The 25,870-nt window shown below is 31.4% G+C and overlaps 2 protein-coding genes across 4 annotated transcripts; both read right to left on the reverse strand.

Moving 5' to 3' along the window:
* Positions 1–537: 537 nt before the first annotated feature.
* Positions 538–9,981, reverse strand: LOC125071789 (alpha-tocopherol transfer protein-like). Of its 3 annotated transcripts, none has more exons than XM_047682164.1 (8): positions 9,814–9,981; positions 6,810–7,160; positions 6,237–6,405; positions 4,499–4,652; positions 4,260–4,380; positions 3,289–3,420; positions 1,989–2,202; positions 538–1,393 (listed from the first exon to the last, which is right to left on the reverse strand). In XM_047682164.1, exons 2-8 carry the CDS (start codon positions 6,813–6,815, stop codon positions 1,239–1,241), a joined length of 951 nt encoding a protein of 316 aa, XP_047538120.1. In that variant the 5' UTR covers positions 6,816–7,160; positions 9,814–9,981; the 3' UTR covers positions 538–1,238. The 3 variants fall into 3 exon arrangements, with proteins under 3 accessions (XP_047538120.1, XP_047538118.1, XP_047538119.1); XM_047682162.1 differs by having other exon boundaries at positions 1,989–2,217; XM_047682163.1 differs by lacking the exon at positions 6,810–7,160 and having other exon boundaries at positions 1,989–2,217.
* A 9,491-nt stretch (positions 9,982–19,472) lies between these two features.
* Positions 19,473–24,232, reverse strand: LOC125072119. The gene is made up of 3 exons (XM_047682631.1): positions 24,067–24,232; positions 20,541–20,666; positions 19,473–19,627 (listed from the first exon to the last, which is right to left on the reverse strand). The coding sequence occupies exons 1-3, from the start codon at positions 24,230–24,232 to the stop codon at positions 19,473–19,475; spliced, it is 447 nt and encodes a 148-aa protein (XP_047538587.1).
* Positions 24,233–25,870: the final 1,638 nt, after the last annotated feature.

Genomic DNA, 25,870 nt, shown 5'->3' on the forward strand with positions numbered 1-25,870 from the left:
CTTACAGTCTTACTTTACTTTTAATCCTATATTTTACACGTTTAATCTTTTACACTTTTGTAGACTCACTCACACAGTTGTAAACAATGGTGTGTGCGTTGGAATAACCGTATACGATTATTCCTGAGAGGAACATCATTATTAGTTGCATACGTAACGAAATAATTAATTATAATTCTGCCTCTATTGTTTTCAATTTCCTTTATTTGTTATACCTACTTGTAATATATGGATCGACTTTTTTTTATCGCTATTTTATAATAAACTTTTTGAGATCACACTGAAGCAAAATACACGATTATGTAGATGTTAGGTACTCTTGCTCCTCCAGACGCTTAAATACTATACTAACCAGAATAGTATATAAGCAATTGGGGGTCGTTATATCGACACGATTATGGGAACGAACATCACCCAAGTAAGGGGTTTGGGTACCTTTCTTTAAGCTTCGTATAAAAAGAAAAAACATATAATTTTAACATTATTATCCCAAAATTTATTACAATTTTAACAAATAGATACTTAAGTTGACAAATTATGAAATAATAACAGCACACATTACATTTGACACTATAAATCACGTTAGGAACTGAATCCTGTCATGCCACATTCATCATTTCAATTCCCCTATCCTCCCGCACCTGGACTTTTCATTCAATTCTCATAATTATAGTTATTCGTCTGGCCTTTATTTAATGGACACTTTCTATTTACGTATCAACGATATACAGTTGAGATCAAAGAACGACTACGCTCGAAAAATCTTAACGACATTTAATGGTATCTTAAAAATAGGATCCGCAACTCTTACTTTCGACAACAGATTTTTATTTGTCGTTAGATGAATTTAATAAATTCTTTAGAAAAACCTAGTCAGAACTAACACAGGTGCCATCCATTAGCTATTCTACCGGCAAGCAGTAACACTTAGAATTGTTCCGGTATGATTTTAAGGGGGTGAGAGAGCCAGTGTAACTACAGACCCGAGAGGCGTAATATCTTAACTCCCAAGGGTGACACAGATCAGGTGGACAAAATTATAGATTATATCAGAAACAATTACAGTCTAACACTCTATCAGTATGGAACATTAAATACAGCTAAAACTGGTGTCATTAAAGACACAAAACCAATTTTAGTTACTGATTATTGATTTTGCAATGAGTTTGTTTTTTGAGCCCAACGTAATTAACATTTAATATAACTAAACTTTTGTTTCTTTAAATCTTCTTCAAACTTCAATCCACATTTAATCTTCTAAATGAACCTGGCATTCCCAAATATTCTTCATTGAATTTAATAGAACATCGCTTTGATTCATCGCTGATTAGTTTATTGGATGTTTCCAAGATTGTTCTAGCTTGTTCCGTTTTCAAATATTCCTTCCATTGTTCTGTAAAATAATAATATTGCTTTAACTTTTTAAGTTATATTATTACCATATTTATGCTATACATAATCTTCTCTTTCAAAGAATTACATTAGCGGCCTGTAAATTTCCCACTGCTGGGCTAAGGCCTCCTCTCCCTTGGAAGAGAAGGTGTGGAGCATATTCCACCTCGCTGCTCCAATGCGGGTTGATGGAATACACATGTGGCCGAATTTCGTTGAAATTAGTCACATGCAAGTTTCCTCACGATGTTTTCCTTCACCGCCAATCACGAGATGAATTATGAATACAAATGAAGCACATGAAAAATTCAGTAGTGCCTGTCTAAGTTTGAATCCGAAATCATCGGTTAAGATGCACACGTTATAAACACTGGGTCATCTCGGCTCTCAAAGGATAGGCGGTCTTAACGCTGCATTTAATTACAAGCTGATACTTTTACTTTAAGTTATTGGTAATATTCTCATCATCATAACGATCACCATTCGCTTGTCCTTCGACGTCAATAAGCTTCTGAAACTAATTGACATCCTGATGGTAAATAATCACCACCATCCAAAGACACTGGCACAGTACTGCGAAGTATGTTTATTATTACCTGCTAATTCAGCACAGCTCGTCGAATCACCACCATACTCCTTCGGAAGAATTTCTTTAGGTATTTCTTTCTGTAGATCCTCATACGAACTGTGGACATAGACTCTGCTTGATATTTTTTCTTTAAGAACTTGTTTCAATAAATTTATAATTTTATCAACATATGGCGGAGCATTAACAAAATGGATTCCTTTAATTTTGGTTCCATATGCTTCCTGAAATAAAACACACTGTTTTAAATAAAAAGATTAATATGGATTTATAATATGGTAATAGAAAGTAGAGCTCAGGGATTTAATCGCGCGAATATTAACCAAAAATTGCGGGATCATAATTCATGTTTATAATATCTGAAAGTTGCACACTTTGAATGAAATTCTGCCTTCTACCTAATAGGAGAGTATACTTGTTCAGCAGTGATTACTTTAATTATAACATCACATTTAGTTAAAAACTAAAATATTGACGTGTAACAGATGTACTTACTGTGTTCCAGTCTGATGTAACTAAAGGCACAAGTGATATTTAACCGCCAAATAACAGTAATCTGTATTGTTGTAGTCCAGTTAGAAGTGTAAGTGTGTGACCCTTGTGCCTGTGATCAGTGTAATCGCAGGCAAAAGGGACATAACATCTTAGTTCCCAAGGTAAGTGGCGTATAGGTGATGTAATGAATGGTTATGTTTGGTTAATGGTTATATTTCTTTACAGCGTCTGTGTCTATGGGCGGTGGTGACCACTTACCATCAGGTGACCCATATACTCGTCCGCCAACCAATGCCATAAAAAAAAGTGATATAACATTTTAGATCCCAAGCTTGGTAGCGTATTTTCGATTGAAGGGATTTTTACTGTTTCTTACCGTGCCAATGATCATGGGTGATCACTTACAACTCTGTTATTACAACTCTGATCGTCCCATATATATATTTTTTTAATAAATAATGGACAACATCACATACATTACTCTGATCCTAATGTAAGAAGCTAAAGCACTTGTGTTATGGAAAATCAGAAGTAACGAAGGTACCACAAACACCCAGACCCAAGACAACATAGAAAACTAATGAACTTCTTCTACATTGACTCAGCCGGGAATCAAATCCGGGACCTTGGAGTGGCGTACCCATGAAAACCGGTGTACACACTACTCGACCACGGAGGACGTCAAGATTAGATGGTCCATTTGCCTGTCTGCCAAGATTTCAATAAACAAAGGAACATGTCAATGTGTGTGTCTTTTTTTTTTTCGATGTTTCATTGTTTATCCGTTTTTAAAAGTACTATTAAATTTATCTTACCGTGCATAACGTCTCTCCTTTCTTCAAAAGCACTGGATTTATTTTTGCTATAATATTCATATTAACGTTTTTCAGATCCACAATGAATCTGTCGGACATACTATATTCGAAATATAATCTGTATTCACCGATCTGGAATTTTAAGACTATTATAAAAATGCAGTTATAGTTCCTTACATCGTTAATCGTCGTAAGTAATTATCAATAATAACCGTCTATTAAAAGAGATTTTTCAACCGTGGGTTCTAGGTAACCCAATGGTAAGAACGGTTGGACCATAGATCGTGGGTCTAAACTTGGTCAAGTCTTATGTATGTCATGGTGGTAAACAATTTATTTTAACATTTTATTTAAATAATTTATGTATATATTAGTAAGTTGACATTTTATAATCAAGACGTGTCGTTATATTATTTTTATTTGAAAAAAGATAATGCAAGTATTTGAATCAATCACAGCAATCCCGCCTTTACCGATCCATCAAGCCTACTAATATGCTTGTCTTTATCCCATGCCATTTATCATGTCATATATTAAAAAAAAAAAACATAATTATAGAATATTTGTAAGGCAGGCCATTTGCTTGACGTTTACCTTCCTTAGGCCTTATTTGCTAGATTGAAATCACAAAGAATAATTCTGTTATTATGACTATTTTTATGGTATCGGTAGGTGGACGATCAAATAGGCCACTTGATGGTAAGTGGTCACCACCGTCGTTAGATATATTAAAGATTCCTTACATTGCCACAGCGCAACTTGGCAGCTTAGATGTTACGTCCCTTGTGTATGTCGTTACACTGGCTCACTTACCAACAACACCGACAATACTAAGTATTCATATTTGGCAGAAGAATAACTGGTGGTAGATGGTGGTGATGGGCTTGCACAAAGCCATAGGACAAAGTAAACCAAACCATTGTCTACCAAATCGTATATAATTAATAGAAAAAAATAAAATCTATACTTACCATAAAACAATATCTTAAGAAGGTTAAGAAACTGAAATTATTTATATTTGGATTTGTTATTTGCGACACGAATATTCTCGAATGACAAACCGGGCTTAGATTTGGCAGCGTTATGAAAATTCTGAAAATCGTACTTTATTTTAGTGACAAAGAAAACAAATGTAAACAAAACTCTTAGATCATCACATTTTGAATTGTTTTTCTATATAAATAAGATACAAAAATAGTCGATAACTTACAAATTTTCTTGGAATTTATTAAATTCATCGATCGATTTGTTAAGCATTATTTCTGGTATCAAGCCCCGAGTCGTCAATATTTTATCAATTTTTTTTTTCGTTCCTTCGACTGATCCTTTTGCTAAAATGTGTATACGTTCCATTATATCACGATCTGAAAATATACAACACTCACACAATTATATAAATACACACACACGAAGGCTATATTTATAATATTATCCAACAGTTTACTTGATCGTATGTCTTTGTGAACATCTGTATGTGTATATATTGAGCAATATTGTGAATTGTTGTATGTCAAATTGATAGGTTTTATAAGCACAAGGGAATTAGCGTATTGGCTCCCAAGGTTGGTGGCGCATTGGCAATGTAAGTATGGCTAAAATTTCATACAACGCCATTGTTTATGGACACTGTTGACCAATTATATTCAGTTGGCCCATTTGTGCTCCCCCCCCAACTATCACATAAAATAAATACATTAAAAATTGTTTACTCGTAAATAAAACCATAATACGAATAAATAAATAAGAAAAATAAATAAAAAATCTGCTGATGTTCAGCAAAAATATAAAATAACGCCAAAGTTTATAAGAATAAAATGTAAAAAAAAAGCACGGGTAATTGTGAGCCCGTGGATGTTGTAAATTAAATTAAAAAAAAATAAATAAGAAAATGCAAAAAGTTAATATTATATATTAATTTATTAAAAATCGAATTAATAATATATTAAGGATTAAAATGAAACGTTATGTGTACACCGTACATGCGCGCGTTCATGCATATGCATGTATGTGTGTGCTTGTTATGTGTGAGTATATATTATTGTTATAGTAGTATTATGTCTAGAATTATAATCTAAGTGGCCTTGAAATGTTCTCAGCATTATTCATTCGAATCGAATTTTCCTAAAGCCTCTGGGTATACTTAGCAATCATTCAAATACCAGACTGTGTTCGATTGGCAAGTAATCAAACATGATAATATAGTTCGTTACTAGTTTCTTAATACTTCTTGCAAACAGTATATATAATTATATTCATAAATGAGAATACTAATTGAAGAAAACGACTAATTAAATAAATATTATAATAATACCAGAAGATGCATCACGTTTTAGAAAACGTTATAGTAAATAAACCACTTGTGAATTAAAGAAATAATAACAAAGAATAAGTTTAAAAATAGCTGTCATAGAACACCCGGTTGAAACGAAATGTATTTTGTATTTAAAAAATCACAGACAAAATAATGTACTATATTATAAGGGATAAAATTGCATAACTCTTTTTCAATAAAAAAATACGGTTAGCAAACACAAAAGAAAAAGGCGCTAAATGGATTTGTTTTTGAACATTTATTATATACTAGTTGTGGCCGCGAGTTCGCGTGTTTATATTTAACAAAAAAGTTATCGTTGTAGCCTAACTTACTCCTCATAACATCAGCTTTCTGCCAGTGAAAGTCCTGCCAAAATCGGTCCAGCCGTTCCAGATATTAGCCGGAACAAACAGACAGACAGACAAAATTTGAAAAAAAAAATGTAAATTTGGTATATGTACCGTGTATACATACATATGCATTTAGTAAAAGGCGATTATTTTAATATTAAAAACAGACATTTCAATTTTATTATATATATAGATTAATAATATAAAAAATACATGAGCACAATGGCAGACAAATTATCGCCTTTACCTTTTTCTAAATATAAAAATTAAATATGTAAACATACTCAGGTATTGCACGGCGCCTTCTAAGTGACTTTGTTTCTTACACCATTCCTCGATTTCGTCTAAGTTTTCCTTAATTTTGTTTGTGTCTAAATTGTAATCTCGGCGAATCTTTGCTATCTCAGCATCGCTTACTTTTAGCAAAGGATTATTTGATAATGTTTCCATCATCTAAAATCAAGACAATAAAACATATTTTTCTTAATCAGCTGAAATTAATGAGCGAGACGAATTCTGAATTACGAAGTATAATGATGTAATTTTTTTCGACTGGTCTAGTAAATAGCCAAGATTGACCAGTGATTAGAACACATTAATCTTAACTGAATTTTCTTGCTTATTTTTTTTTTATACTATAGTAGCAATGACCCTATAAGGAATTACTAATATTCCTTTTAAGATTATCCACTTGTGTTAGGAATGAGGACGAAAATAGTCCAAGGTGTCAAGATCGATCCTGTGACTTTTTACATCGCTAGGCGGTTCGTAAACCATTGCGATATTGACGCTTAATTTGTGTTTATAATTCATCTCGCATATTTATCATTTCACTAGTCACATATGCATCCACAAACCTGCATTGGAACAACGTGGTTGAATAAACTCCAAACCTTTTCTTCAAAAGGGAGATGAGAGTAAGGGCCAGCAGAGAGACTATTCAAGTACTAGTAATAGTTGAGTTTAAACTTTGTCGCGTGTTCTGTTCTGAGCAAGTGTGGCAAACCACTGAGACCTTTATGTACTCCTTTAGATAATGTATCACGTAATTGGTGTTGAAAATTATCATTAATCTGCGTGAGTTGACTTAAATTCTGGCACGTGTAAACCACCATATGTTTAAGAGTATCATCAATGAATAAGCTGCAAATCTTCTCCTCAGCAAAGACCTTTACTTATATCATCAGGCTACCTGACCTCGCTTTGCACTGGTAGAATAAAGGTTGCTATTGAATTAAAAATATACACAGAATTTTTTTTTTGTTTTTTTATAATTGTCTTCAAAAAAAGAATTATCCGAACCGATTTGGAAAATTAATATTTTTGTTTGGGATGGTATACTCTCCGTTTGGTCCAGTTTATATTTGAAGAAAAAAAAAGCCATAATTATTGTATATTTTTTTACGATATAGATAGGCGGTTTACCTGGTGGTAGAGCTTCGTGCAAGTCCGTCTAAGGAGGTGCCACTCACTCATCAGATAATCTACCGCCAAACAGCCGTAATCAGTATTGTTGTGTTTCGGTTTGAAAGGTGAGGGAGCCAGTTTAACTACATGCACAAGGGACATAATATCTTCGTTCCCTAGGTTGGTGGCATAATGGTGATGTAAGGAATGGTTAATATTTCTTACAGCCTTATACCTGTACTTACATTCACTCACCCTTCAAATCGGAACACAACGTGGGTAGTACCTACCTTTGGGTCTTGTCGGCCTTGCATAAAGTTTCAAAGGAACTTACGGTTGACACTTTATAGAGGATTGGAATTAAATATTTTTTTAAGTTATTTTTGTGTACCATACAAACGTTGATGGTATTATAAACGAATCTGTTGTTTATGGAAGATGAAGGATTCTTGACAATATAAATGTATTTTCGTATTATTGTGTGAACAATAACGGAGAAATAACGAGTTAGAATAAAAATAAAATAAAATTACCTATATTACACTCATATAGATTGGTGGAAAAGTGTAACCAGTAAGTTTCTAGCCGGTTCTTCTCGGTAGAATCTAATTTCCGAACCGGTTGTATTATTCAAAAGTGTTTTTATAAGCCTACTTGATTATAGAATATTTTGATTTTGACTGAATGACGAGGTTAACTGATTTACAAACTGCAGACTTGTCAAAGGATCCATACGATAGAGGTATTATTTATGCAACGTATATACACATATATATATATATATATATATATATATATATATATATATATATATATACCTAATACGATATAATTCTCTAGTAAATATAGAAACGGACAATGTGTACAGATGCTGTAAATAGACGTTTAATTTAATAACACAATGGGAATTATATGTCATTACAATAGTTTGTATATACTTGTTTTATAATTAGAATAAAAGTAGCCGTTCTAATGTTTCATTTAATAGACTTTAATTATGTTCATTATTATCTCAGTTGTGATTACATCGAAGTAAGAAATACTATGTCTAGGTTATCGGTGGCCTTCTTTGTGACATTAACTGGTTAGAGCCGGTTCGTCGCCACCATTTAAGTTAAGCTGAATTACTGGCTACCAGTTTTATTGATACGGGATTGCTAACTAAAAATCGTGAATATTAATTCAATAAGCTGTGTTAAATATATTCTTAGCATATAATTGTTATATAGAATAAATTAGAATATTTATGTTATTTGGTAAGCCCTGGATAGGTATCATCCAATCGTGATATATTCTACCTTCAAATATTAATACTTAGTATTGTTTGTTACGGTTTGAGAGATGAGTGAGCCAGTGTCACGTTATGTATGTCTTAACTCCCAAGCACATGTTGATTTAAGAAATGCTTAATATGTTAACATATATAAAATAACATATATAATATATAATATATATAAAAATAGGTTATATCAGTTATCATTATGGCACAACTGCCTGTCCTCCTACCAATGACGTAAGACGTATATTACATAATAGATTTCCTATATATTTAATTCATAATATGTACATTAAAGATATTGTAAGATACAGAAAGTACTAATAATATATTTTTATCGACAGGTGGTTTTCTAAAAGAGGCCGGTTGGTGTGCTCCTGCGTTGGAGGAACCTGTGCCAGGCGCCGCCGCAGTCCACGCACTACAAACGACTTACACTGGAATGCCTTCCCACAGATATATTGTAGGTTACCGAATTATAATTTTTATATATGTTAAATATCGAGCCAAATAATTTACCACATATAGTGTTATTATACACCTTTTGTTTTATTTTCACGAATACATTTCTCAACAGTAACAATTTTACTAACTCATAACGGCCACGATATTTATCCGATTCTATTCAGATCTAACTTCGACTTAACTTAAAACTTAAAACAACAACGATTATATTTCGATTCGATTGCGATGAAGACAGTTTGATAGTCGAATCGTCCTCCTGTCTCGCACTGTATTGGGTATAGGCTTTTATTGGAAAGAAAGTTAGTTTATTTCACAACGCTGCATAAATACCGCGGGATGTATACACACGTAACAGAATTTTGTTACACTAACATACACATTCAGGTTGACTTGTTATAAGCAAACTCAATGATCTCGCTGGTTCTTGCACGGGTTTGAACACGCAGCCATCGATTAAAATTTCCGAGTTCACTGGACCAATTATACTTCGCAATGGCAAAGTGAAAATGATAATAAAATTGATTATCAATAAATGTAAATTTTGTTTGAAACATAATGTGATATCTATCTATAATGGTGGTCCATATATTATGTAAGATTAATTCTAATTTCTATCTTTTTTTCCCAAAGAATATAAACGAAATTTCAAACCTTACTAAAACTATAAATTAAAATTACATTCCGTATAAACAATAATGATTGATATTACTAACCTGTAAATTTATTTATATTTCCTGTCGCAAGCTGATGTTCGATTCAATTGAAGTCTTAGCTTAGTGTGTCGTTTTGCTGACAGCGTACAGATTATTTCACCAAACTCATGTAGAATGTAGTCTACGAGTACATGTTAGGCGACGTTCTATGGACGTGACTTGTGCGCGATTAGATCTTTCATGTATAAACGGACTATTTACCTGCAATCCCTTTTAATACAAGTGTTACGTCATAAGATGAAAATTAAGTTCTAGAGCTATTAGGGTTCCGTACTTACGGTATAACGGAACCCTATGAATAAGACTCCGCTGTCCGTCTGTCACTAGGCTGTATCTCCTGAACTGTGATAGTTAGATAGTTTAAATTTTCAATACTAAAAAACAGAATAAAATAAATATAAGAGGATACTCCCATACATCAAACATGACTTTTTTTGCTCGTTTTTGCTCGATATTTATAAAATGCAACAGTTAAACGCTTGAAACATTCACAGAATATTTAATTATATATTCACTTTAAAAATAAAATAATTAAAGGTTCCCCCTATTTTACAACAAACGTGATTTTATTTGCCGTTTTTATAAAGAAATTACGAAACCCTTCGTGCACGTGTCCGACTCGCACTTGGCCGTTTTTAGTTGGACAGGGTTTATTTTTAATATTTCTATTTTTCAAATTCAGTCTTTATTCAATACTAGTTGAATTATTTTGTTGAAAAATTGAAATTATTATCACGTCACTTACGTCATTACGTTTATCGATCAAGGACATGACCCTTTACGTAAGTTCAAACAGCTATCTAAAGCTTCAAATTAATCAGATTAAGTGTATTTAGGTATTTGTATATACGAGTTGTCGTTTATGGGTCGAGATTCGATTTCCGTCCGTAAATCATTTCATATATTCAGCATAGATTGCTAACATTGAATGAACATGAGGCTCAACTTTTTAATAATATAGATAAGCGGACGATCAAACAACCCGCCTGTTGGTAAGTGGCCCCATATACAATAGGGCTGTAAGAAATATTAACCATTTACATCGCCAATGCACCACCAATCTCCTGTACGAAAACAATAATTGTAAAAAAATACATTAAAAAAAAAATTTCGCTGAGTTTATTTCGCCGGCTCTTCTCAGGTCCGAGGTGCTAATTTCCGAACCGGTGCTAGATTTTTGACTATCAATAAGCAAGCGTAACGCTTCTATATTGAATGAATATTTCTGATTTTCACTTTGATGTTAATTTGTAATGTCACTGTCAAATCGGAACACAATAATACTAAGTATTTCTGTTTAATATTTAATGAGAATATCTGATGAGCGGTTGTTACCTTACACAAGGGCTTACACAAAGCCCTACCACAAGGCCTACTATTATAACAATATTATTAAGTTAAGCATTACATAAAATACATTAAATTGAAGTTTAAGAGCAGACAAGAATTTGGCAAATATATATATATAATTTAGAGCCTTAAAAAACATGTCCTTTTAGTACATTACATTACATTACGGCAGACATGGTCGCTTAGTTCAGGAAGTCCAATTCGTAGTCTATTCAGTTATGTAAGGACGTCATTATTTTATCAAAAGCAATAATCTGAGAATCGATGTGCGTTTAACGTATAAGACGAAAAAATTATTTTTAAAAATAAATTAATGAGCTCTTTATTTGTTTCAAGATCAACACCGAATTGTATTTCGTATTTTTATTTTAAGTATTATAATTTGTCTGCTTTGCATTTATATCGTGACGCTTTTGATAGAATATTCAAATTATTATGTGAAGCAAAAACTCTGTACATCGTTTTATGAAAATCACGCAGATTGAAGAGTTCTATACTCTCAAAAGTATGTATTTATAATATATATCTTTTAATGTAATATACAGGGTTATTGGTAATTCAAGGTATTCCCGATAGGAGGTAATAGGGGTGATTATTTGCGATAATTTTAACCGCCATATGCATAATGCAAAAGTAAACCATTTTTGAGTTACCACGTTTTTTAGATTTTTTCAAAATAACTCAAAAATGCGACTTCAAAAATTTATTTAAAAATAAGTATCAATTAAATTTTTTTTTTTTTTTTTTTTTTTTTTTTTTTTCTTCTGATTTATAATAACTAATAAACACTGGTTATTTGTCAATATTACAACAATAATGATCGGTCTAAATTTAAAAATGCGATCACCATCGTGTACGAGATAAATTATAAACACAAATTAAGCACATGAAAATTCAGTGGTACTTGCCTGGGTTTGAAACCGAAATCATCGGTTAAGCTGCACGCTTTCTAACTACTGGGCCATTCGGCTCTCGGCTTTTGTTTATTAATTAGTCTATATTAATTTGCTTAAAAGAACCCGGTGTGCCTAAATATTCTTCATTCAATTTAATCGAACTTCGTCTTGATTCGTTAGAAACAAGTTTACTAGATCTTTTAATTATCTCCTTCGCTTCATCAGTTTTAAAATAAATCTTACATTGCTCTGAAAATATAAATAAAATAAAAAACTTTTTATTTCCTACTCATAAATTATTTCAAGTTACATTTTAACTATTTTAATAGACTATATTTAAATACTATACTTTTTTCTTTGACTGCTTGCTTATTGTTATTATTTAATTTATTTTATTATTATCTTTTTATTTATTAACTGCCTTAATTTTAAAATTTAATTTTACTAAGTATTATCTGAAGGAACTCTTAATAAACTTAGTAAAGGATCTTGAAAAAGGGCACTATGAGATTTAATGTGAATCAAATATTTTATATATATTATTATGTCATGAGCCTATAACATGAGATTAGAAGTCTGTAGCTTATTTAATTTTTTCGTCTAAATATATTCAATTTAATAGTAATAACTTCGATCTAAATAATGAGTATTATAAGTGAACGTGAATCTTAAAATAAAATCGCTTGTAAAACTAATAGTGTTATTATTATATTGGGAAAAAATGTATATAATAATAATAATAATAATTAAAACATAAATAAATCACACGTACCGGCTAACGTTTGACAGCTTGGTTGATCACCACCGTAATGTTTAGTAAGATTTCTTTAGATATTTCCTGATAGAGATCTTCACACGCGCGTTGCACATAAATTCGACTCGCTATTTTTTTTATCGAGAACTTGTTTTAATAGACGTATAAATAGATCCACAAAAGGCGGAGCGTTTATTAGACGAATGCCTTTTATTTTTAATTTGTATGTTTCCTCCAGAATAAGATTTTACAAATTTACGAAAACCGAAACTAATGAATATTTTGAATAGTTATTTGAAAAATGAATGACTTAAAAAAGAGATTTTTTTTTGAGATTTGCTTCTTTTTACCACGTTTAAGGATTTAGGATAAATCCTATAATTAAAGTAAAAAAATATATATATAACCGTGCAAAGAAATTCTGCTTTTTTTAATAATACTGGATTAATTTTTGATATCATATGTCCTTTCATATTCTTCAAATCCAAAATCTGTCGATCTTGAAAACTTTATTCGTGGTGCGATCTCACAACTGCTATCTAGACGTAACAGACGTAACATAGAAATTGCTAACTGGAAGGGAATTAGAATTCTTTACTCAAAACCTCAAAATATACTTTATTCAAGAAGGCTTTTACAAGCACTTTTGAATCGTCATTTAACAAACTATTTTAAGTGACGCTACCACCGGTTCGGAATTCAAACTCTACCGAGAAGAATCGGCAAGAAACTTAGTAGTTACTCTATATCAACATCTGAAAATACAGTCATGTTAGTTAAATACAATTATATATGTATGTTATGTCTCCTGCCTGGAAGTCAACAAGCATTAACTCCACGCTTTTTTATCATCTATATAATCTTGTATCGAATAATATGCCTTCTTTACCAATGTATTTTTTACAAATGACTTGAATCTATGAAACGGCAAAGTCAATAATGTCTGCGAAATTTTATTGTAGAAACAGATACCTTGCCCCAAGAAGGATTTATTGACTTTGCTATGTTTAAAGTTACCAAATAAAAATTGGAAGCACATAGACAGATTACTGAGTGTAGTAGGATACTCGGTACACGTGAGACGGAGCAGAATCCTATTTCTCTTTTGCTTAAAAAATGGTCAAATATAAAACAATACATACGAATTATGTTATCAACATAATAATCATCTTAAATGTGACCTTGAAATTAAATAATTGACAACTGCAGCAGTTTAAGGGTGGTTGAAACTTTTTCCCCACTCCAAGAATAGAACAAACGAGGGGTAAGAGTTCTCTAATGGGAATACTAGAAATATCTTTAGAAAACCTCGTGCTAAAAATCCTTTTATTTTTGTTAATATATATGTATATACGAAGTTTTAAAAATACTAACAAATATACTAAACCTCATAATGGTCAATATGTTCATGTCTTCAATGTTTTCATTTATTATCTTAGCAGTGTAGTTCTTGTATTATCGAGCGGGTTTCATCTTGGCAGTGATGTGTACAAACTGAAACACATTTATAATATTAACACTAATTCTTTGTGATATTTAATATTTTTCTCTAATTAATATAATGTGACTGAATAAATAAAACTCTTAATACAAACACGCTGTCCAATAGAGTTTCAAATTCGTCAAAGGAATGAAATGTAACGAGTTCAGGTAATAGACCCTTCGTTATTAGTATTTTGTCAATTATAAGTTTTGATCGTTCAACAGAACCTTTCGCTGTACAAGATAGCTTGATCTTTTTGACAGATGTAAATTTTTCTGATTAACATAACTTTGCAATGACGAACATATTATTTTCTTAATTAACTTAAAAAAATTGAAGAATATTTAAAAAAATACATATAATATAAAAGTTCCCAAAGATTCGTGCGTTATCCGAAAATTTTAAGATTTTTTTCTATTATATATTATTCCTTCAAAGTAAAATTTAAATAGAAACACTGAAAATAATACACGCTTGTACAATGTTACTTCGGTCAGACGGTGGGGACGCGAATAACAGGCAGTAAGTGCTACAAATATCGATTACAAAAATCCTTATTAAAGATCATTGTTAAGTTATTATTACGAACGGGGGTCCTTTTGGTTGGGGTCTCTTTGCTGTTATAAATCTAAATAGAAAAATAAGTTTAAAAAAAAAATTGATTAGAAATGAAAATAATTCTAAATTGAATTACACATTCCATCGTTCCATCGTATCATCGACTGTTATTTATGTATGTTATTTTTTCTGTTTCTCATCACTAGCCCGTCTGTCAAAAAGATCAAACTAACTTGAACAGAGTATAATAGTAACAAACGCTCAATCAAATCAGGTCCTGAAAACGTAAAATTAAAGTTATTAAGAAACGGTATTATAGACAGTGACTCCAAAAAACTATTTAAAAAGCGAGAACATTTTAAGAACCAAGGATTCAGCATATACTAAACTTTCGTCGTCAAAATAAGCAACAGCTTTGAGTTCTTAATTGTAATTATATTGTGTTGTGAGTAGTTTTAAAGTCGGTACTACGTTCAATGTTTTGTTGAATAAGATCTTATGACATATAATTAATTTGAAAGCATATTAAAATGAAAAAAAAAAACCATCTTGTCGTATCTATTTTGGAACATTTTGCAATTTTAGGGCCTTTGTATTGTATTGTACCTGTACCTGTGTATTGTAATGCTTCAACTAAGCGATCTTGTTTCTGCCAATCCATTACTATATCTAGGTTTCCTGGATTTGGATTTGGATTTTTTTTTGTATCTTAATTGTAAGTCTCATGTATTGAAAGAATTTCTTCTTCGGTGACGAGTAATAATGGATGTTTCGATACAGCTTCCATATTCTAAAATAAATATTGAAATTTTTTAATATGTTTTACTGTTTGATAAATTGCTGGATCTCTTGAATTCATCGAGATTTTGGCAAAAGACTTAACGAAATTGTTGGTTCCCCTAATAGCATGGATATTAATTTTGTGGGACGCAACATATGTACATTGACACACTGGCCTAGTCTGACTAGAAGATCCAAAACTTTTTTCGTTTACTGGAATTGGCGTTATAAATTCCAACGATTTTATTTTTATTTTATATATATTCATTAAACCAATTATAAATCTTATTCACTGTTAGAAATAAACAATACCATCATGTTTTCATAAAAAGTAAACCCGACTCCATATGCTTACTTCTCGTACAGTAAACACTTTAACTTAAAACTTAAAAAGTTATATTTTATATTATTATGAAGAAAACTTTATACAGGCACAGTATCAATCATCATCATCGTCATCATATCAGCCGTAAGACGTCCACTGCTGAACATAGGCCTCTCCTAATGACTTCCACCTTAAACGGTGAGTAGCGGCCTGCCTCCAGCGATACTCTGCGGACTTGACCAGATCGTCCGTCCATCTTGCGGGGGGACGCCTTACGCTGCGCTTGCCGGTACGTGGTCTCCACAACGGTAACCGACGTAGCGAAGCGAGTCAGCGAGCTGAAGTGGCAATGGGCAGGGCGCATTGCTCGAAGGAGTGATGGCCAAGGGAGCAAAAAAGTTCTTGAGTGGAGACTACGTACCGGGAAGTATAAATATATTTCAATATGATAACAAAATTCTCATTCACACGATTTTTGAACTAACGACTTTTTTTTCTTTATCATGAGAGAATACGTGTGTTGAATAAAATGTCAATATCAAAAAGTACAAAGCGACCGAGTGTTGGCTTGTCTTTCTAGCGTTAATGGTGCATATTGTTTTCGAATAATAAAATTACATAATAAGGTATTTTAGGATTACAATAAAAAATAATTAGCAACGATGCTCGAATTTGAACTAGGAATACGTTTCGAAAAAACAAGTGAAAAGAAAAGCGAATATATTACAAATGCTTTACTGGCTGAGCAGTAGTTTGAGCAGAGGAAAGGCTTGGCTTTAAAATAGAAGAGATAAAAGTTTTATTGAAATCGTTCAAAGTCGCCGGTCGCTCGTTAATAGTAATGTTCACATTGAATGTAATTGCAAATTATTATTTATTAAATATACTAACTTTAAGATGAAATATCATTGAGATTAAAACATGTCTTTTTAACTAATCACAGTCATTTACAAAGTATTAATTTTAGATTGTAATCAATTTATATTTAGTATATTATAATTTTGTCATTACAGCTTACTGTTTTTTCTTAAGGCTTCATCGAGAGTCCAGCAGAAATTTATCATCTTCATTATTTTTTATTAATTTTAGTATTCATATACAATAATAATCCATGAATTATCGACATATTGAAGTTTCGGTACAAAACGGGTCGTAATTCACACGACGTAAAAAAATCATTTATTGTGCGAAAAATTATACATCATTAATTATACGTTGAATCTAACTGTAAATAAATAATGATAGTTCAATATGAATAACAGAAGAATTAAAAGTTTTAAATTCGGCACGCAATAAAATACGGCTGTACAGTTTGTCACTTAGCTAAAGGAAGAACTTATCAAGTCTTACGCTATTGTTACAGTTCAGAATGACCCGAAAATCTTAATAGTAGTTTTTGGATTAAAATACTTACATTAACAAACAAAAAAGATTCCATGGAAAAATGGAAAACATTAAAATGTCTTATTACTTTTTTTTCTTAACCATTGTTTCGTTTAATTCACATCATTACTCTAAACATATATTAAATTATACAATATGATAATATGTTTAATGTTGGTGCATTAATAATGACGTATAAAAATAATCTCAATTAAAAAGTTTTTGAAAACGATAAAGTAAATGAAACTTAAAGTTTTAACTACACTAAAAGAACACTTAAGTCGAATAATTCAACAAGTTTGGAATAAAGTGTTTTGAATCAGTTCTTAAAATAGGTATACCACAAGGGTTCATTTTCGGTCTTTTTCTATTTTTAGTATATATATATATGATACTTTTATGCAACGAAGGCATTTTTAATATTGCATTATTTGCTGAAGATAATTAATTACTATTTAAAAAATAGAAAATATATTTAATTTTTTTTAGAAATTGTAAATTATCATTAAGTTTTAAATTTCAAATAATCATCATCTTGGTCCTGTGAGAGAAAACAAGATTTAAAGCTACACAATATTTATCTTAAAGTAATCGATACCATAATTTCCTTTGTTCTTGGCAATCTTTTTGGAAATTAAAAATTTGGTAAAAAAAATTAAGCAGGTAACTAATTTTGATATTGCTGATTATCTCCTTAGGTATTGAAGGCTTGAAACTCCACCTCATTGATTTTCTTTGTTTTTATGATGATGTAAACAAGAGATACACATGGGCATACTATATACTACACATTACCTTAAAAAAATAGATCTAGATATATATATATAATAACTATCTATCTTAGATCTAGATCTAAGATAGATAGATAAAAATTAAGATCGTGTATACAATCATACAATTCCGGTATGGCAACACAGGTAGATAGAAATTCCTAGACTCCTAACATTTGATTTGGTAAACGTACTCGTAAAATATAAAATCAGAACGGGATAAAAAAATGAAAAACATTTCTTGTAGTTATGTTTTTATTAATTACACAATTTGTCTTTATCTCATGGTAGATAGATAGAGATAATTTGTATTGTTTACGTCAATCTAAAACAATATTAAAAATGTTTGGGTTAGCTAAATCGACAATAAATTTTACTGATAGTAAATTGTGATGGGGTTAAACCAATACGTGAAAGTTTCATTGAGTCAGTAATAATACTTAAAAATTTCATCCATACATATAAATATATGAATATTTTCTTTTTATTTGGCACAATAAAGATTTATATTTTACAATCACAATATAGCAGCGACCTTATCGGTAAGCGCCTAAATTCAAGTGATTTATTAACCTTTGTAAATTTGTAGGTGACACTTTGAGCAGTGGTGGTCTTCTTATTTGGCCTTGCATAGGCTCGGTACGGGCATCGTGGTTACTCTCTCTAAACAGCCATCTACTTACAAATAGCATCAGCTACCTTTTGTCACTTTATTTTTACCAAAAAGTCAGTCAAACTCACAGTCCTAGAGGGATTTAAGTTGTGTCGACACTTACGTAAAGGTTTATGGTATAGTACCATCAATGTAAAATAGGTGGCATGCGAATCGTATATGTCAGTTTTTATCATGAAATTTAAAAAGTTACAGCACTACATTCAGTATACAAGTAATGGTGTCGACTGACAAAAACTAAACAAAGTTCAAGATAATGTTGTCTAATTTCTACTTAGTTTACCTTTTATATATAAAAGATTATAGATAGACTTACTAAGCGATATGTTTTTAATTTATTTTAAGAAATCAAATTGAACATTTGATAGTAAATGAATAAGTTAATAATATTAAAAATATTATTAACTTATAAATAATTATTATTAACTTTCCACTTTATTTCCTCTCCTACGACTCTGTATACGCGGTTATATTCTTACTGTTACCAATTGAACTGACTATGCAATCCATATAACAACAATTCGCTACCCACCACGGGATCCATGAAATGTCATTTCTGCTTGAAACTCAATTAGCCAAGCAAACTGAAACGCCGATAATAAGTATCAAGTAATTTATGTAACTATTTTTTGTAGTTATTTGGTCGAAGGCCAACCAACGAGTGGATACTCTTTTTCCACACCATAATTAATCCACATTCAACTGTTTAAAAGAACCAGCCATGCCTAAATACTCCTCGTTGAATCGAATACAATTTCGTCTTGTTTCGTTTGAAACGATTTTACTAGAATGTTCTATTACTTCTCTTGCTTCATCTGATTTCAGGTAATTTTTCAATTCGTCTGAAAAAAAAATAGATCTTTTTAATTTATGTATATGCAAGAAGTTTGTTGCCAGAATTAAAAAAAAAAAACATTAGTTTTAATTCATTTTATTAGCTGTCATTTACAAAGGTGACCACAGAGTACTAATGCAATTCTGTGTTAAATGTCACACACCGAACTAGCACTGAGTGAGTGAAAGCACTTTTACCTTTAAAGTAAATATACTTTTGTTATTTTTTTTATTTAACTGTTATTTTTCAATCACTTTTTATGCATTTGTTTTTAAGTGTTAAAAACAAATAATAAAATAAAATAGAAATATTAACCATTCCCTACATCACTAATACCCCACAAACCCTAGAAAGTTAAATTTTATGTTCATTGTGGTTGTAGTTACTGGCTGACGTACCATTCAAACCAGAACATAACAATACTAAGCATCTAATGAATTTAAATTTATTCTATTTGATTTTGTCGTGTTAAAATTTAATTTTGGTTTTCGTTAAGTAGCTAAAGATTAAGTCAATTGTTGAATTCTGTCGGTCGGTCTTAGTTTTGCAGTTTTGATTTAAACACGAATATTTCTTATATTAGCAAAATTAATTTCAAGGTTTTATATATCATTAACTAAGGCAAGACGGTAGTACCGACAGCATAAAAAAGCATTATTTTTTTGGTAATTTTATGGATTTCTTAAACTTAATCTAACTTAAATAGGCTTAAAAGATTTGCGATTTTCTTTTACGTGTGATCATTAATTTTGCTTAACTGCCTTATAAAACTATTATTTAAACGTTGATTACACAAAAATACTAATTATTTACGTTCGATGGTACGCACTAAAATAGATTGGCACAAAACCCACTAGAATTTAGTTCCATAGCGTCCAAAATGGTTTAAATATAAAAGAAAACATGCTCAAACTACGTACCAGAAAGCTTACTGCAACTTTGAAGATCACCTCCGTATTCTTGTGGAAGGATTTCTTTAGGAATTTCTTCGTAAAGTTCTTCATACGAATTGTGGATAAAAATTCTGTTTCCAATTTTTTCTTTAACTATACTTTTTATTACGTATATTAATTTATGAATTAACAGTGGAGCATTTAGTACATGAAATCCCTTTACTTTTACGCCGTAAGCTTCCTGAAATATTATAGATTTTTCTACACCACTCTGGTACTATCACTAACTTCTAGAACTTTTCAAGTTTTTCCAAGAGACTACACTACGCGCACACGAGGGAGGAGAGCGGTTTCGAAGAATGCATGACATGACACGAGTCGTCATGTCATGTCATGCATTCAATCATCGTTCGTCGACGACGAGCGATAATTTTTTCCGACATCATCAAAACTCATCGTCATATCAAAACAGCCAATTTGGACTTCATCCATCGGTAATTTTTTTTCGGTAGTTATTGAGTTTGTTACGTTCTGAAGTATCGTAACAGGTTTTTTTTTATAGTGATTATCTAAACATATTTCCAATTGAGGTTAATATATCACAAAGAATAAAAAAAAAAACTATTTACCGTACATATGCTTTCAGATCTCCTCACAAGTATTGGATTGATCTTCGATATCAAATTCGCCTTGAAACGTTTACAATCGATAACGTGTCTGTCCGAAAATATATAATCATGCCGAAGTCTCGTTTCCATGATCTATAATTAAAATTATAAATTTTGCGTTACTGTAAGAATAAATACGAAACTCACGTGACAATACACGATAACAGATGACAATAATAACTTGCCATTAAACATTCATGGGTGATACACAAAGTGAGTTCATTTGTATATATCAAAAACCACGTAGATTATGTAGCATTATTTTTAATCAGATGATAAATATATTTATAAGTCATATAATATGTTATGTACTTACAAAATTACCTAGCTTCGCAAGGGTCAAGATGTTAAATTCCTCCGAATTTTCATTTAAATTCCGCCAAAGAAAAACTCTTGTATTATCTTTAGGATTTAGTAACGGCAATGCTGTAATCAATCTGAAAATATACCTCCATTCCTGAATTAAATAAGATAAAAGTCACTTTCAAAATTTAAATCAATATTGATAAATTTTTCTTCTCTTGAAAAAAAACGTAACAGTTTGTAAATGTCCCACTGTTGAGCTACGATCTCCTAAAATTAACCGCAAAATTTTGCGGCTAAATCCATCATACTGCTTAAATGTCGGTTGTACCCAACACATATGCCAGATTTACACCCAGGAAATGCAAATTATCACACGATGTTTTTCTTCTATGGCAAGCGTGAGAAATGCTTGCTTGCCGGATTTGAACCCGTAATTAGCGATTAATATTTATCTGTTCAAAGTCATCTTAGTCCACGTATAAAACTAATTAATTTGCATATAATAAAATACATACATGTTGTCCAAAAACATGTCAAACTCTCTCAAAAGAACATTTGAATTGGTCAAAACGAATTCAGATAGCAATCCTTTGGTCGTTAGTACTTTGTCAATTGTTATTTTTGTCGCTTCAACGGATCCTCTTGCTAATATGTGAAAACGTTCCAAAATATTACGACCTGTAATTATATGTAAGAATAAATGTAACAGCATTTACATTTTAGCGTGTAAATTTCCCACTGCTTAGATAAGTCCTCCTCTCCTTTTTGAGGATAAGGTTAGGAGCATATTCCACCACGCTGCTCTAGTACGGGTTGGTAGATTCACATGCAGGTTTTCTCACGTATTCCTTTACCACAGAGCACGAGATGAATTATAAACGCAAATTAAGCACATGAAAATTCAGTGGTGCTGGGTTTGAACTCGAAATCATCGGTTAAGATGCACGCGTTCTAACCACTGGGCCATCTCAGCTCGTAATACTACAAAACCTCCAAGTAAAATCTCTAAGTGAACCCGATTCAGAGTTGACTGGCTTTTTAAAAGCGTATAATGAATCCTCAATGTTGTAAAAAATAAATTCACATGTTTTTTATTTTAATGTACGCACTTCAAGCAAATTTAGTTGCAATGAAAAGGATAATTTAAGGTAAGATTATAATTACTTAACGATTGTTACTGACTTTGCAGTTTTTATGATATAGACAGGTGGGAGGGCAAATCGGCCATCTGATGGTAAGTGGTCACCACCACAAGAAATTAATTATTACCCGTTCCTAACATCACCGATCGACAACTAAATCACCTATTTACTCCCATGCGATCTCTAAATAATAATTTAAACACAATGTTAAAGAATTTACATTACGATTTGGATGTGTTTTATTTTTTATTATTTGACGGTCCTTATAAATTTTAAAGTTTAGCGGGTTCATTTAAGCACTAATTTATGTCTAATTAAATGAAATCTTTGATTTGACATCCGAATGACACACACACACAGATAAAGATATTAAGAAAATTGTAGATTTATGAGGGATGTCTGTAAAAGTAATTCAATAACGAACGTTAGTATGAATTAATATCTTTTGATAATAGTGTTCCCAGCGGCTTGTTTCTTAAAGGGTGGGTTAATCCAATTTTAAGTAATACTACCAAGTATTTGCAAAATTTAAATTTATTTATGTATTGTAACATATTATTTATTCATACAGAGTTTTGTTACATAATAAATAAATGCACAATCTATGCCAGTGTTGAGCCCGTTGGGGGTATTATGAAACCCTGGAAGGAGTGAAAATCGTTTGTAGGGATATTTTCTGATTTGTCTGAGTGCATATGAAACACGAAAATAAAGAGTTTGTTTTTCGCTGAGTCTATTAGGATGGTCTTCTTAAATCTGTTAGTAGAAACTCGAAATTTATTGCAGAACACGAGCTGAAGTGTTGGTATGTTATAATGCATTTTCGATTATAATTATTATAAAATATAAAAGACACACGTATCAAAATTGCGTATCACCTTTAGTCGCTTGTTCAAATTTTACGATTAAGGTACGAAGTGAATCACGGAATCGCACTGCTGAAATCTATTTTTTTAAACTGGTGGTAGAATTTAGACATTATATAAAGAAATCTAACACTTCTAGTTTCAAAAGTATGTCTGTATTTTGGCATCATATTCATAGCCGTCTCAAGCTATGCTGGGGCCCCTGGGCACCCATGAATTTGGGGCCCTTTTGCTAGATATTTTATGGTTTTGCTAGATATGTTGGTTTTTCGGGGCCCTCTCAGGATAGGGGCCCTGGGCATGTGCCCCATGTGCCCTATGGTATAGACGGTAATGTATTATAATATATTTTATAATAATATCGTCATTAGTTTATGAGATATACGTATTTATGGAAGAAACGTTCATGAATATATACATGCATATAAATACACAAAATCACTTTTTAACCGAACACTTGAAATCATCTGACACCAAATTATCAGCACCCAAAAATCCCATTTAAATGCCCTATAAAATTTACCAAGCCATGTAAGTTAAAAATGGTTATGTATGTGTTAGTTAAACTTACTCATATATGGTAACGATTCAACCAGATGGTCTTGTTTTTTAATCCATTCTTCTATAGCGTCCAAATTTTCATTTATTTTCTTTACGTCTAAGTTGTATAACTTTCGGACATGTGTAACGTCATCTTGAGTCAGTTTCAGAATAGGATGGTAAGATATGGATTCCATTTCTGAAATATTTAAATTTAATTTAATCTTTCATTTATTTTATAAAAAAAAAATACCTATACAACACAAAGCGTTGCCCAACCTTTTCCCTCGAGGGGTGAATAAAAATAAACCTATATGCTTTGCCGGGACTTAATCTATCTCGATACTAAATTTCATCTGAATTGGCTCAGTCGTTTAAGCTTGAAGAGGTAACAGACAGAGTCACTTTTGCATTTACAATATTAGTATAGATATATTAATAGACACTGTATGTTTGTACAACTATAATTATGACCACAAGAATAGTGACAGCATTTGCTAATTATACATTATATATTATGTAAATAATTAGGCCATCTTTAATATACATATGTATATTTCGATAGCATATAAAATCATTATACATAATAACTGTATTTGTAACTAAACTCTTTTTATGTAACTATCTTTAATAAAATTTTTTATCTCTTTCAGTATTGTATCAAATAGGAAATGTAGTTTTATTTCCCGTTTGATAAAACAAGTTCGAGTAAGCACTCTTTTTTTTAATTTATAATAGGTAGGTAGACTTGCAGCTGACAGTACCTATCACAGTGGCACTACATTAGCTGTAAAAAATTATAAACATTCCTTACATAGTATAAAAATAAAATATCTCTTTTGCGTTTTTAATTACACTAGCTCACTCACTCTACAGGCTGATATCTACCCGTACTACGAGTAAGTATTGCTATTTAGCAGTAGAATACGTTATAAGGTAGGCTTGCACAAAGTTTTCTGCCATGTGATTTCAAGGATTACAATTTTCACGTAAGCGAAACCTCACTCATACGCGTCTAGTATAATATAATATAAAAAAAATAACAGTACCTTTTGTAAATACGACTATGTATTCCCAAGTACGTATTATGACTAAGGTTTTAAAAATAATATATAACTTTATATTACATTAACAAATAAAAAATTAAACAATTATGGGAATGTTGGAAATGTTTTGTCGACCGTATCGTACACAACTGTAATGTCTAATAAACTGTTGTAGTAAAAAAAACTTAGTGTTATAAGAAGTATTCATGTAAAAATAATAAGCGCCCCCTCATATCCTACGGTGCTAAAATTTTACATGGTTGCTCTATGCAAACCAATCTGGGTACAACTCACTCATCAGATATTGTATTGTAAGGGTGAGTGAGCTAGTGTAACTGCAGACATAACATCTTTTTTATTTATTTATTTATTGGAAAAGTTACACCATCAACTTATCACTAAGCACTTAAAATTAATATCTGCCTTGGGTAACATACAAAGTGATACGTCTTTAAAGGTGTAAACAACATCTTAGCACCTAAGGTAGGTTCCGCGTTGTCTAAGAATGGTTAATATTTCTTGCAGCGCCGATGTCATCGAAGGGGGAGAGTGATATACTATCAGACCAATTTGTTAGTCCGCTAACGCATATGTAATGGCAATGCATTTTCATTGTAAGCATTATTTGATACTCTGTGGATTGGCTCCAGTGGAGCTATTAGGGTTATAGCATAGTAACTGTTCCTATCAAATATTAGTTGGGGATTGATAGCTGTAGCAGTCGATAAATTAGTATTATTGAGTACTATGCTACTGCATAGGTCCATAATACTGATTTTTATATTTTTG

The sequence above is a fragment of the Vanessa atalanta genome, chromosome 20 (assembly GCF_905147765.1).
Source record: "Vanessa atalanta chromosome 20, ilVanAtal1.2, whole genome shotgun sequence".
NCBI lineage: Eukaryota > Metazoa > Arthropoda > Insecta > Lepidoptera > Nymphalidae > Vanessa > Vanessa atalanta.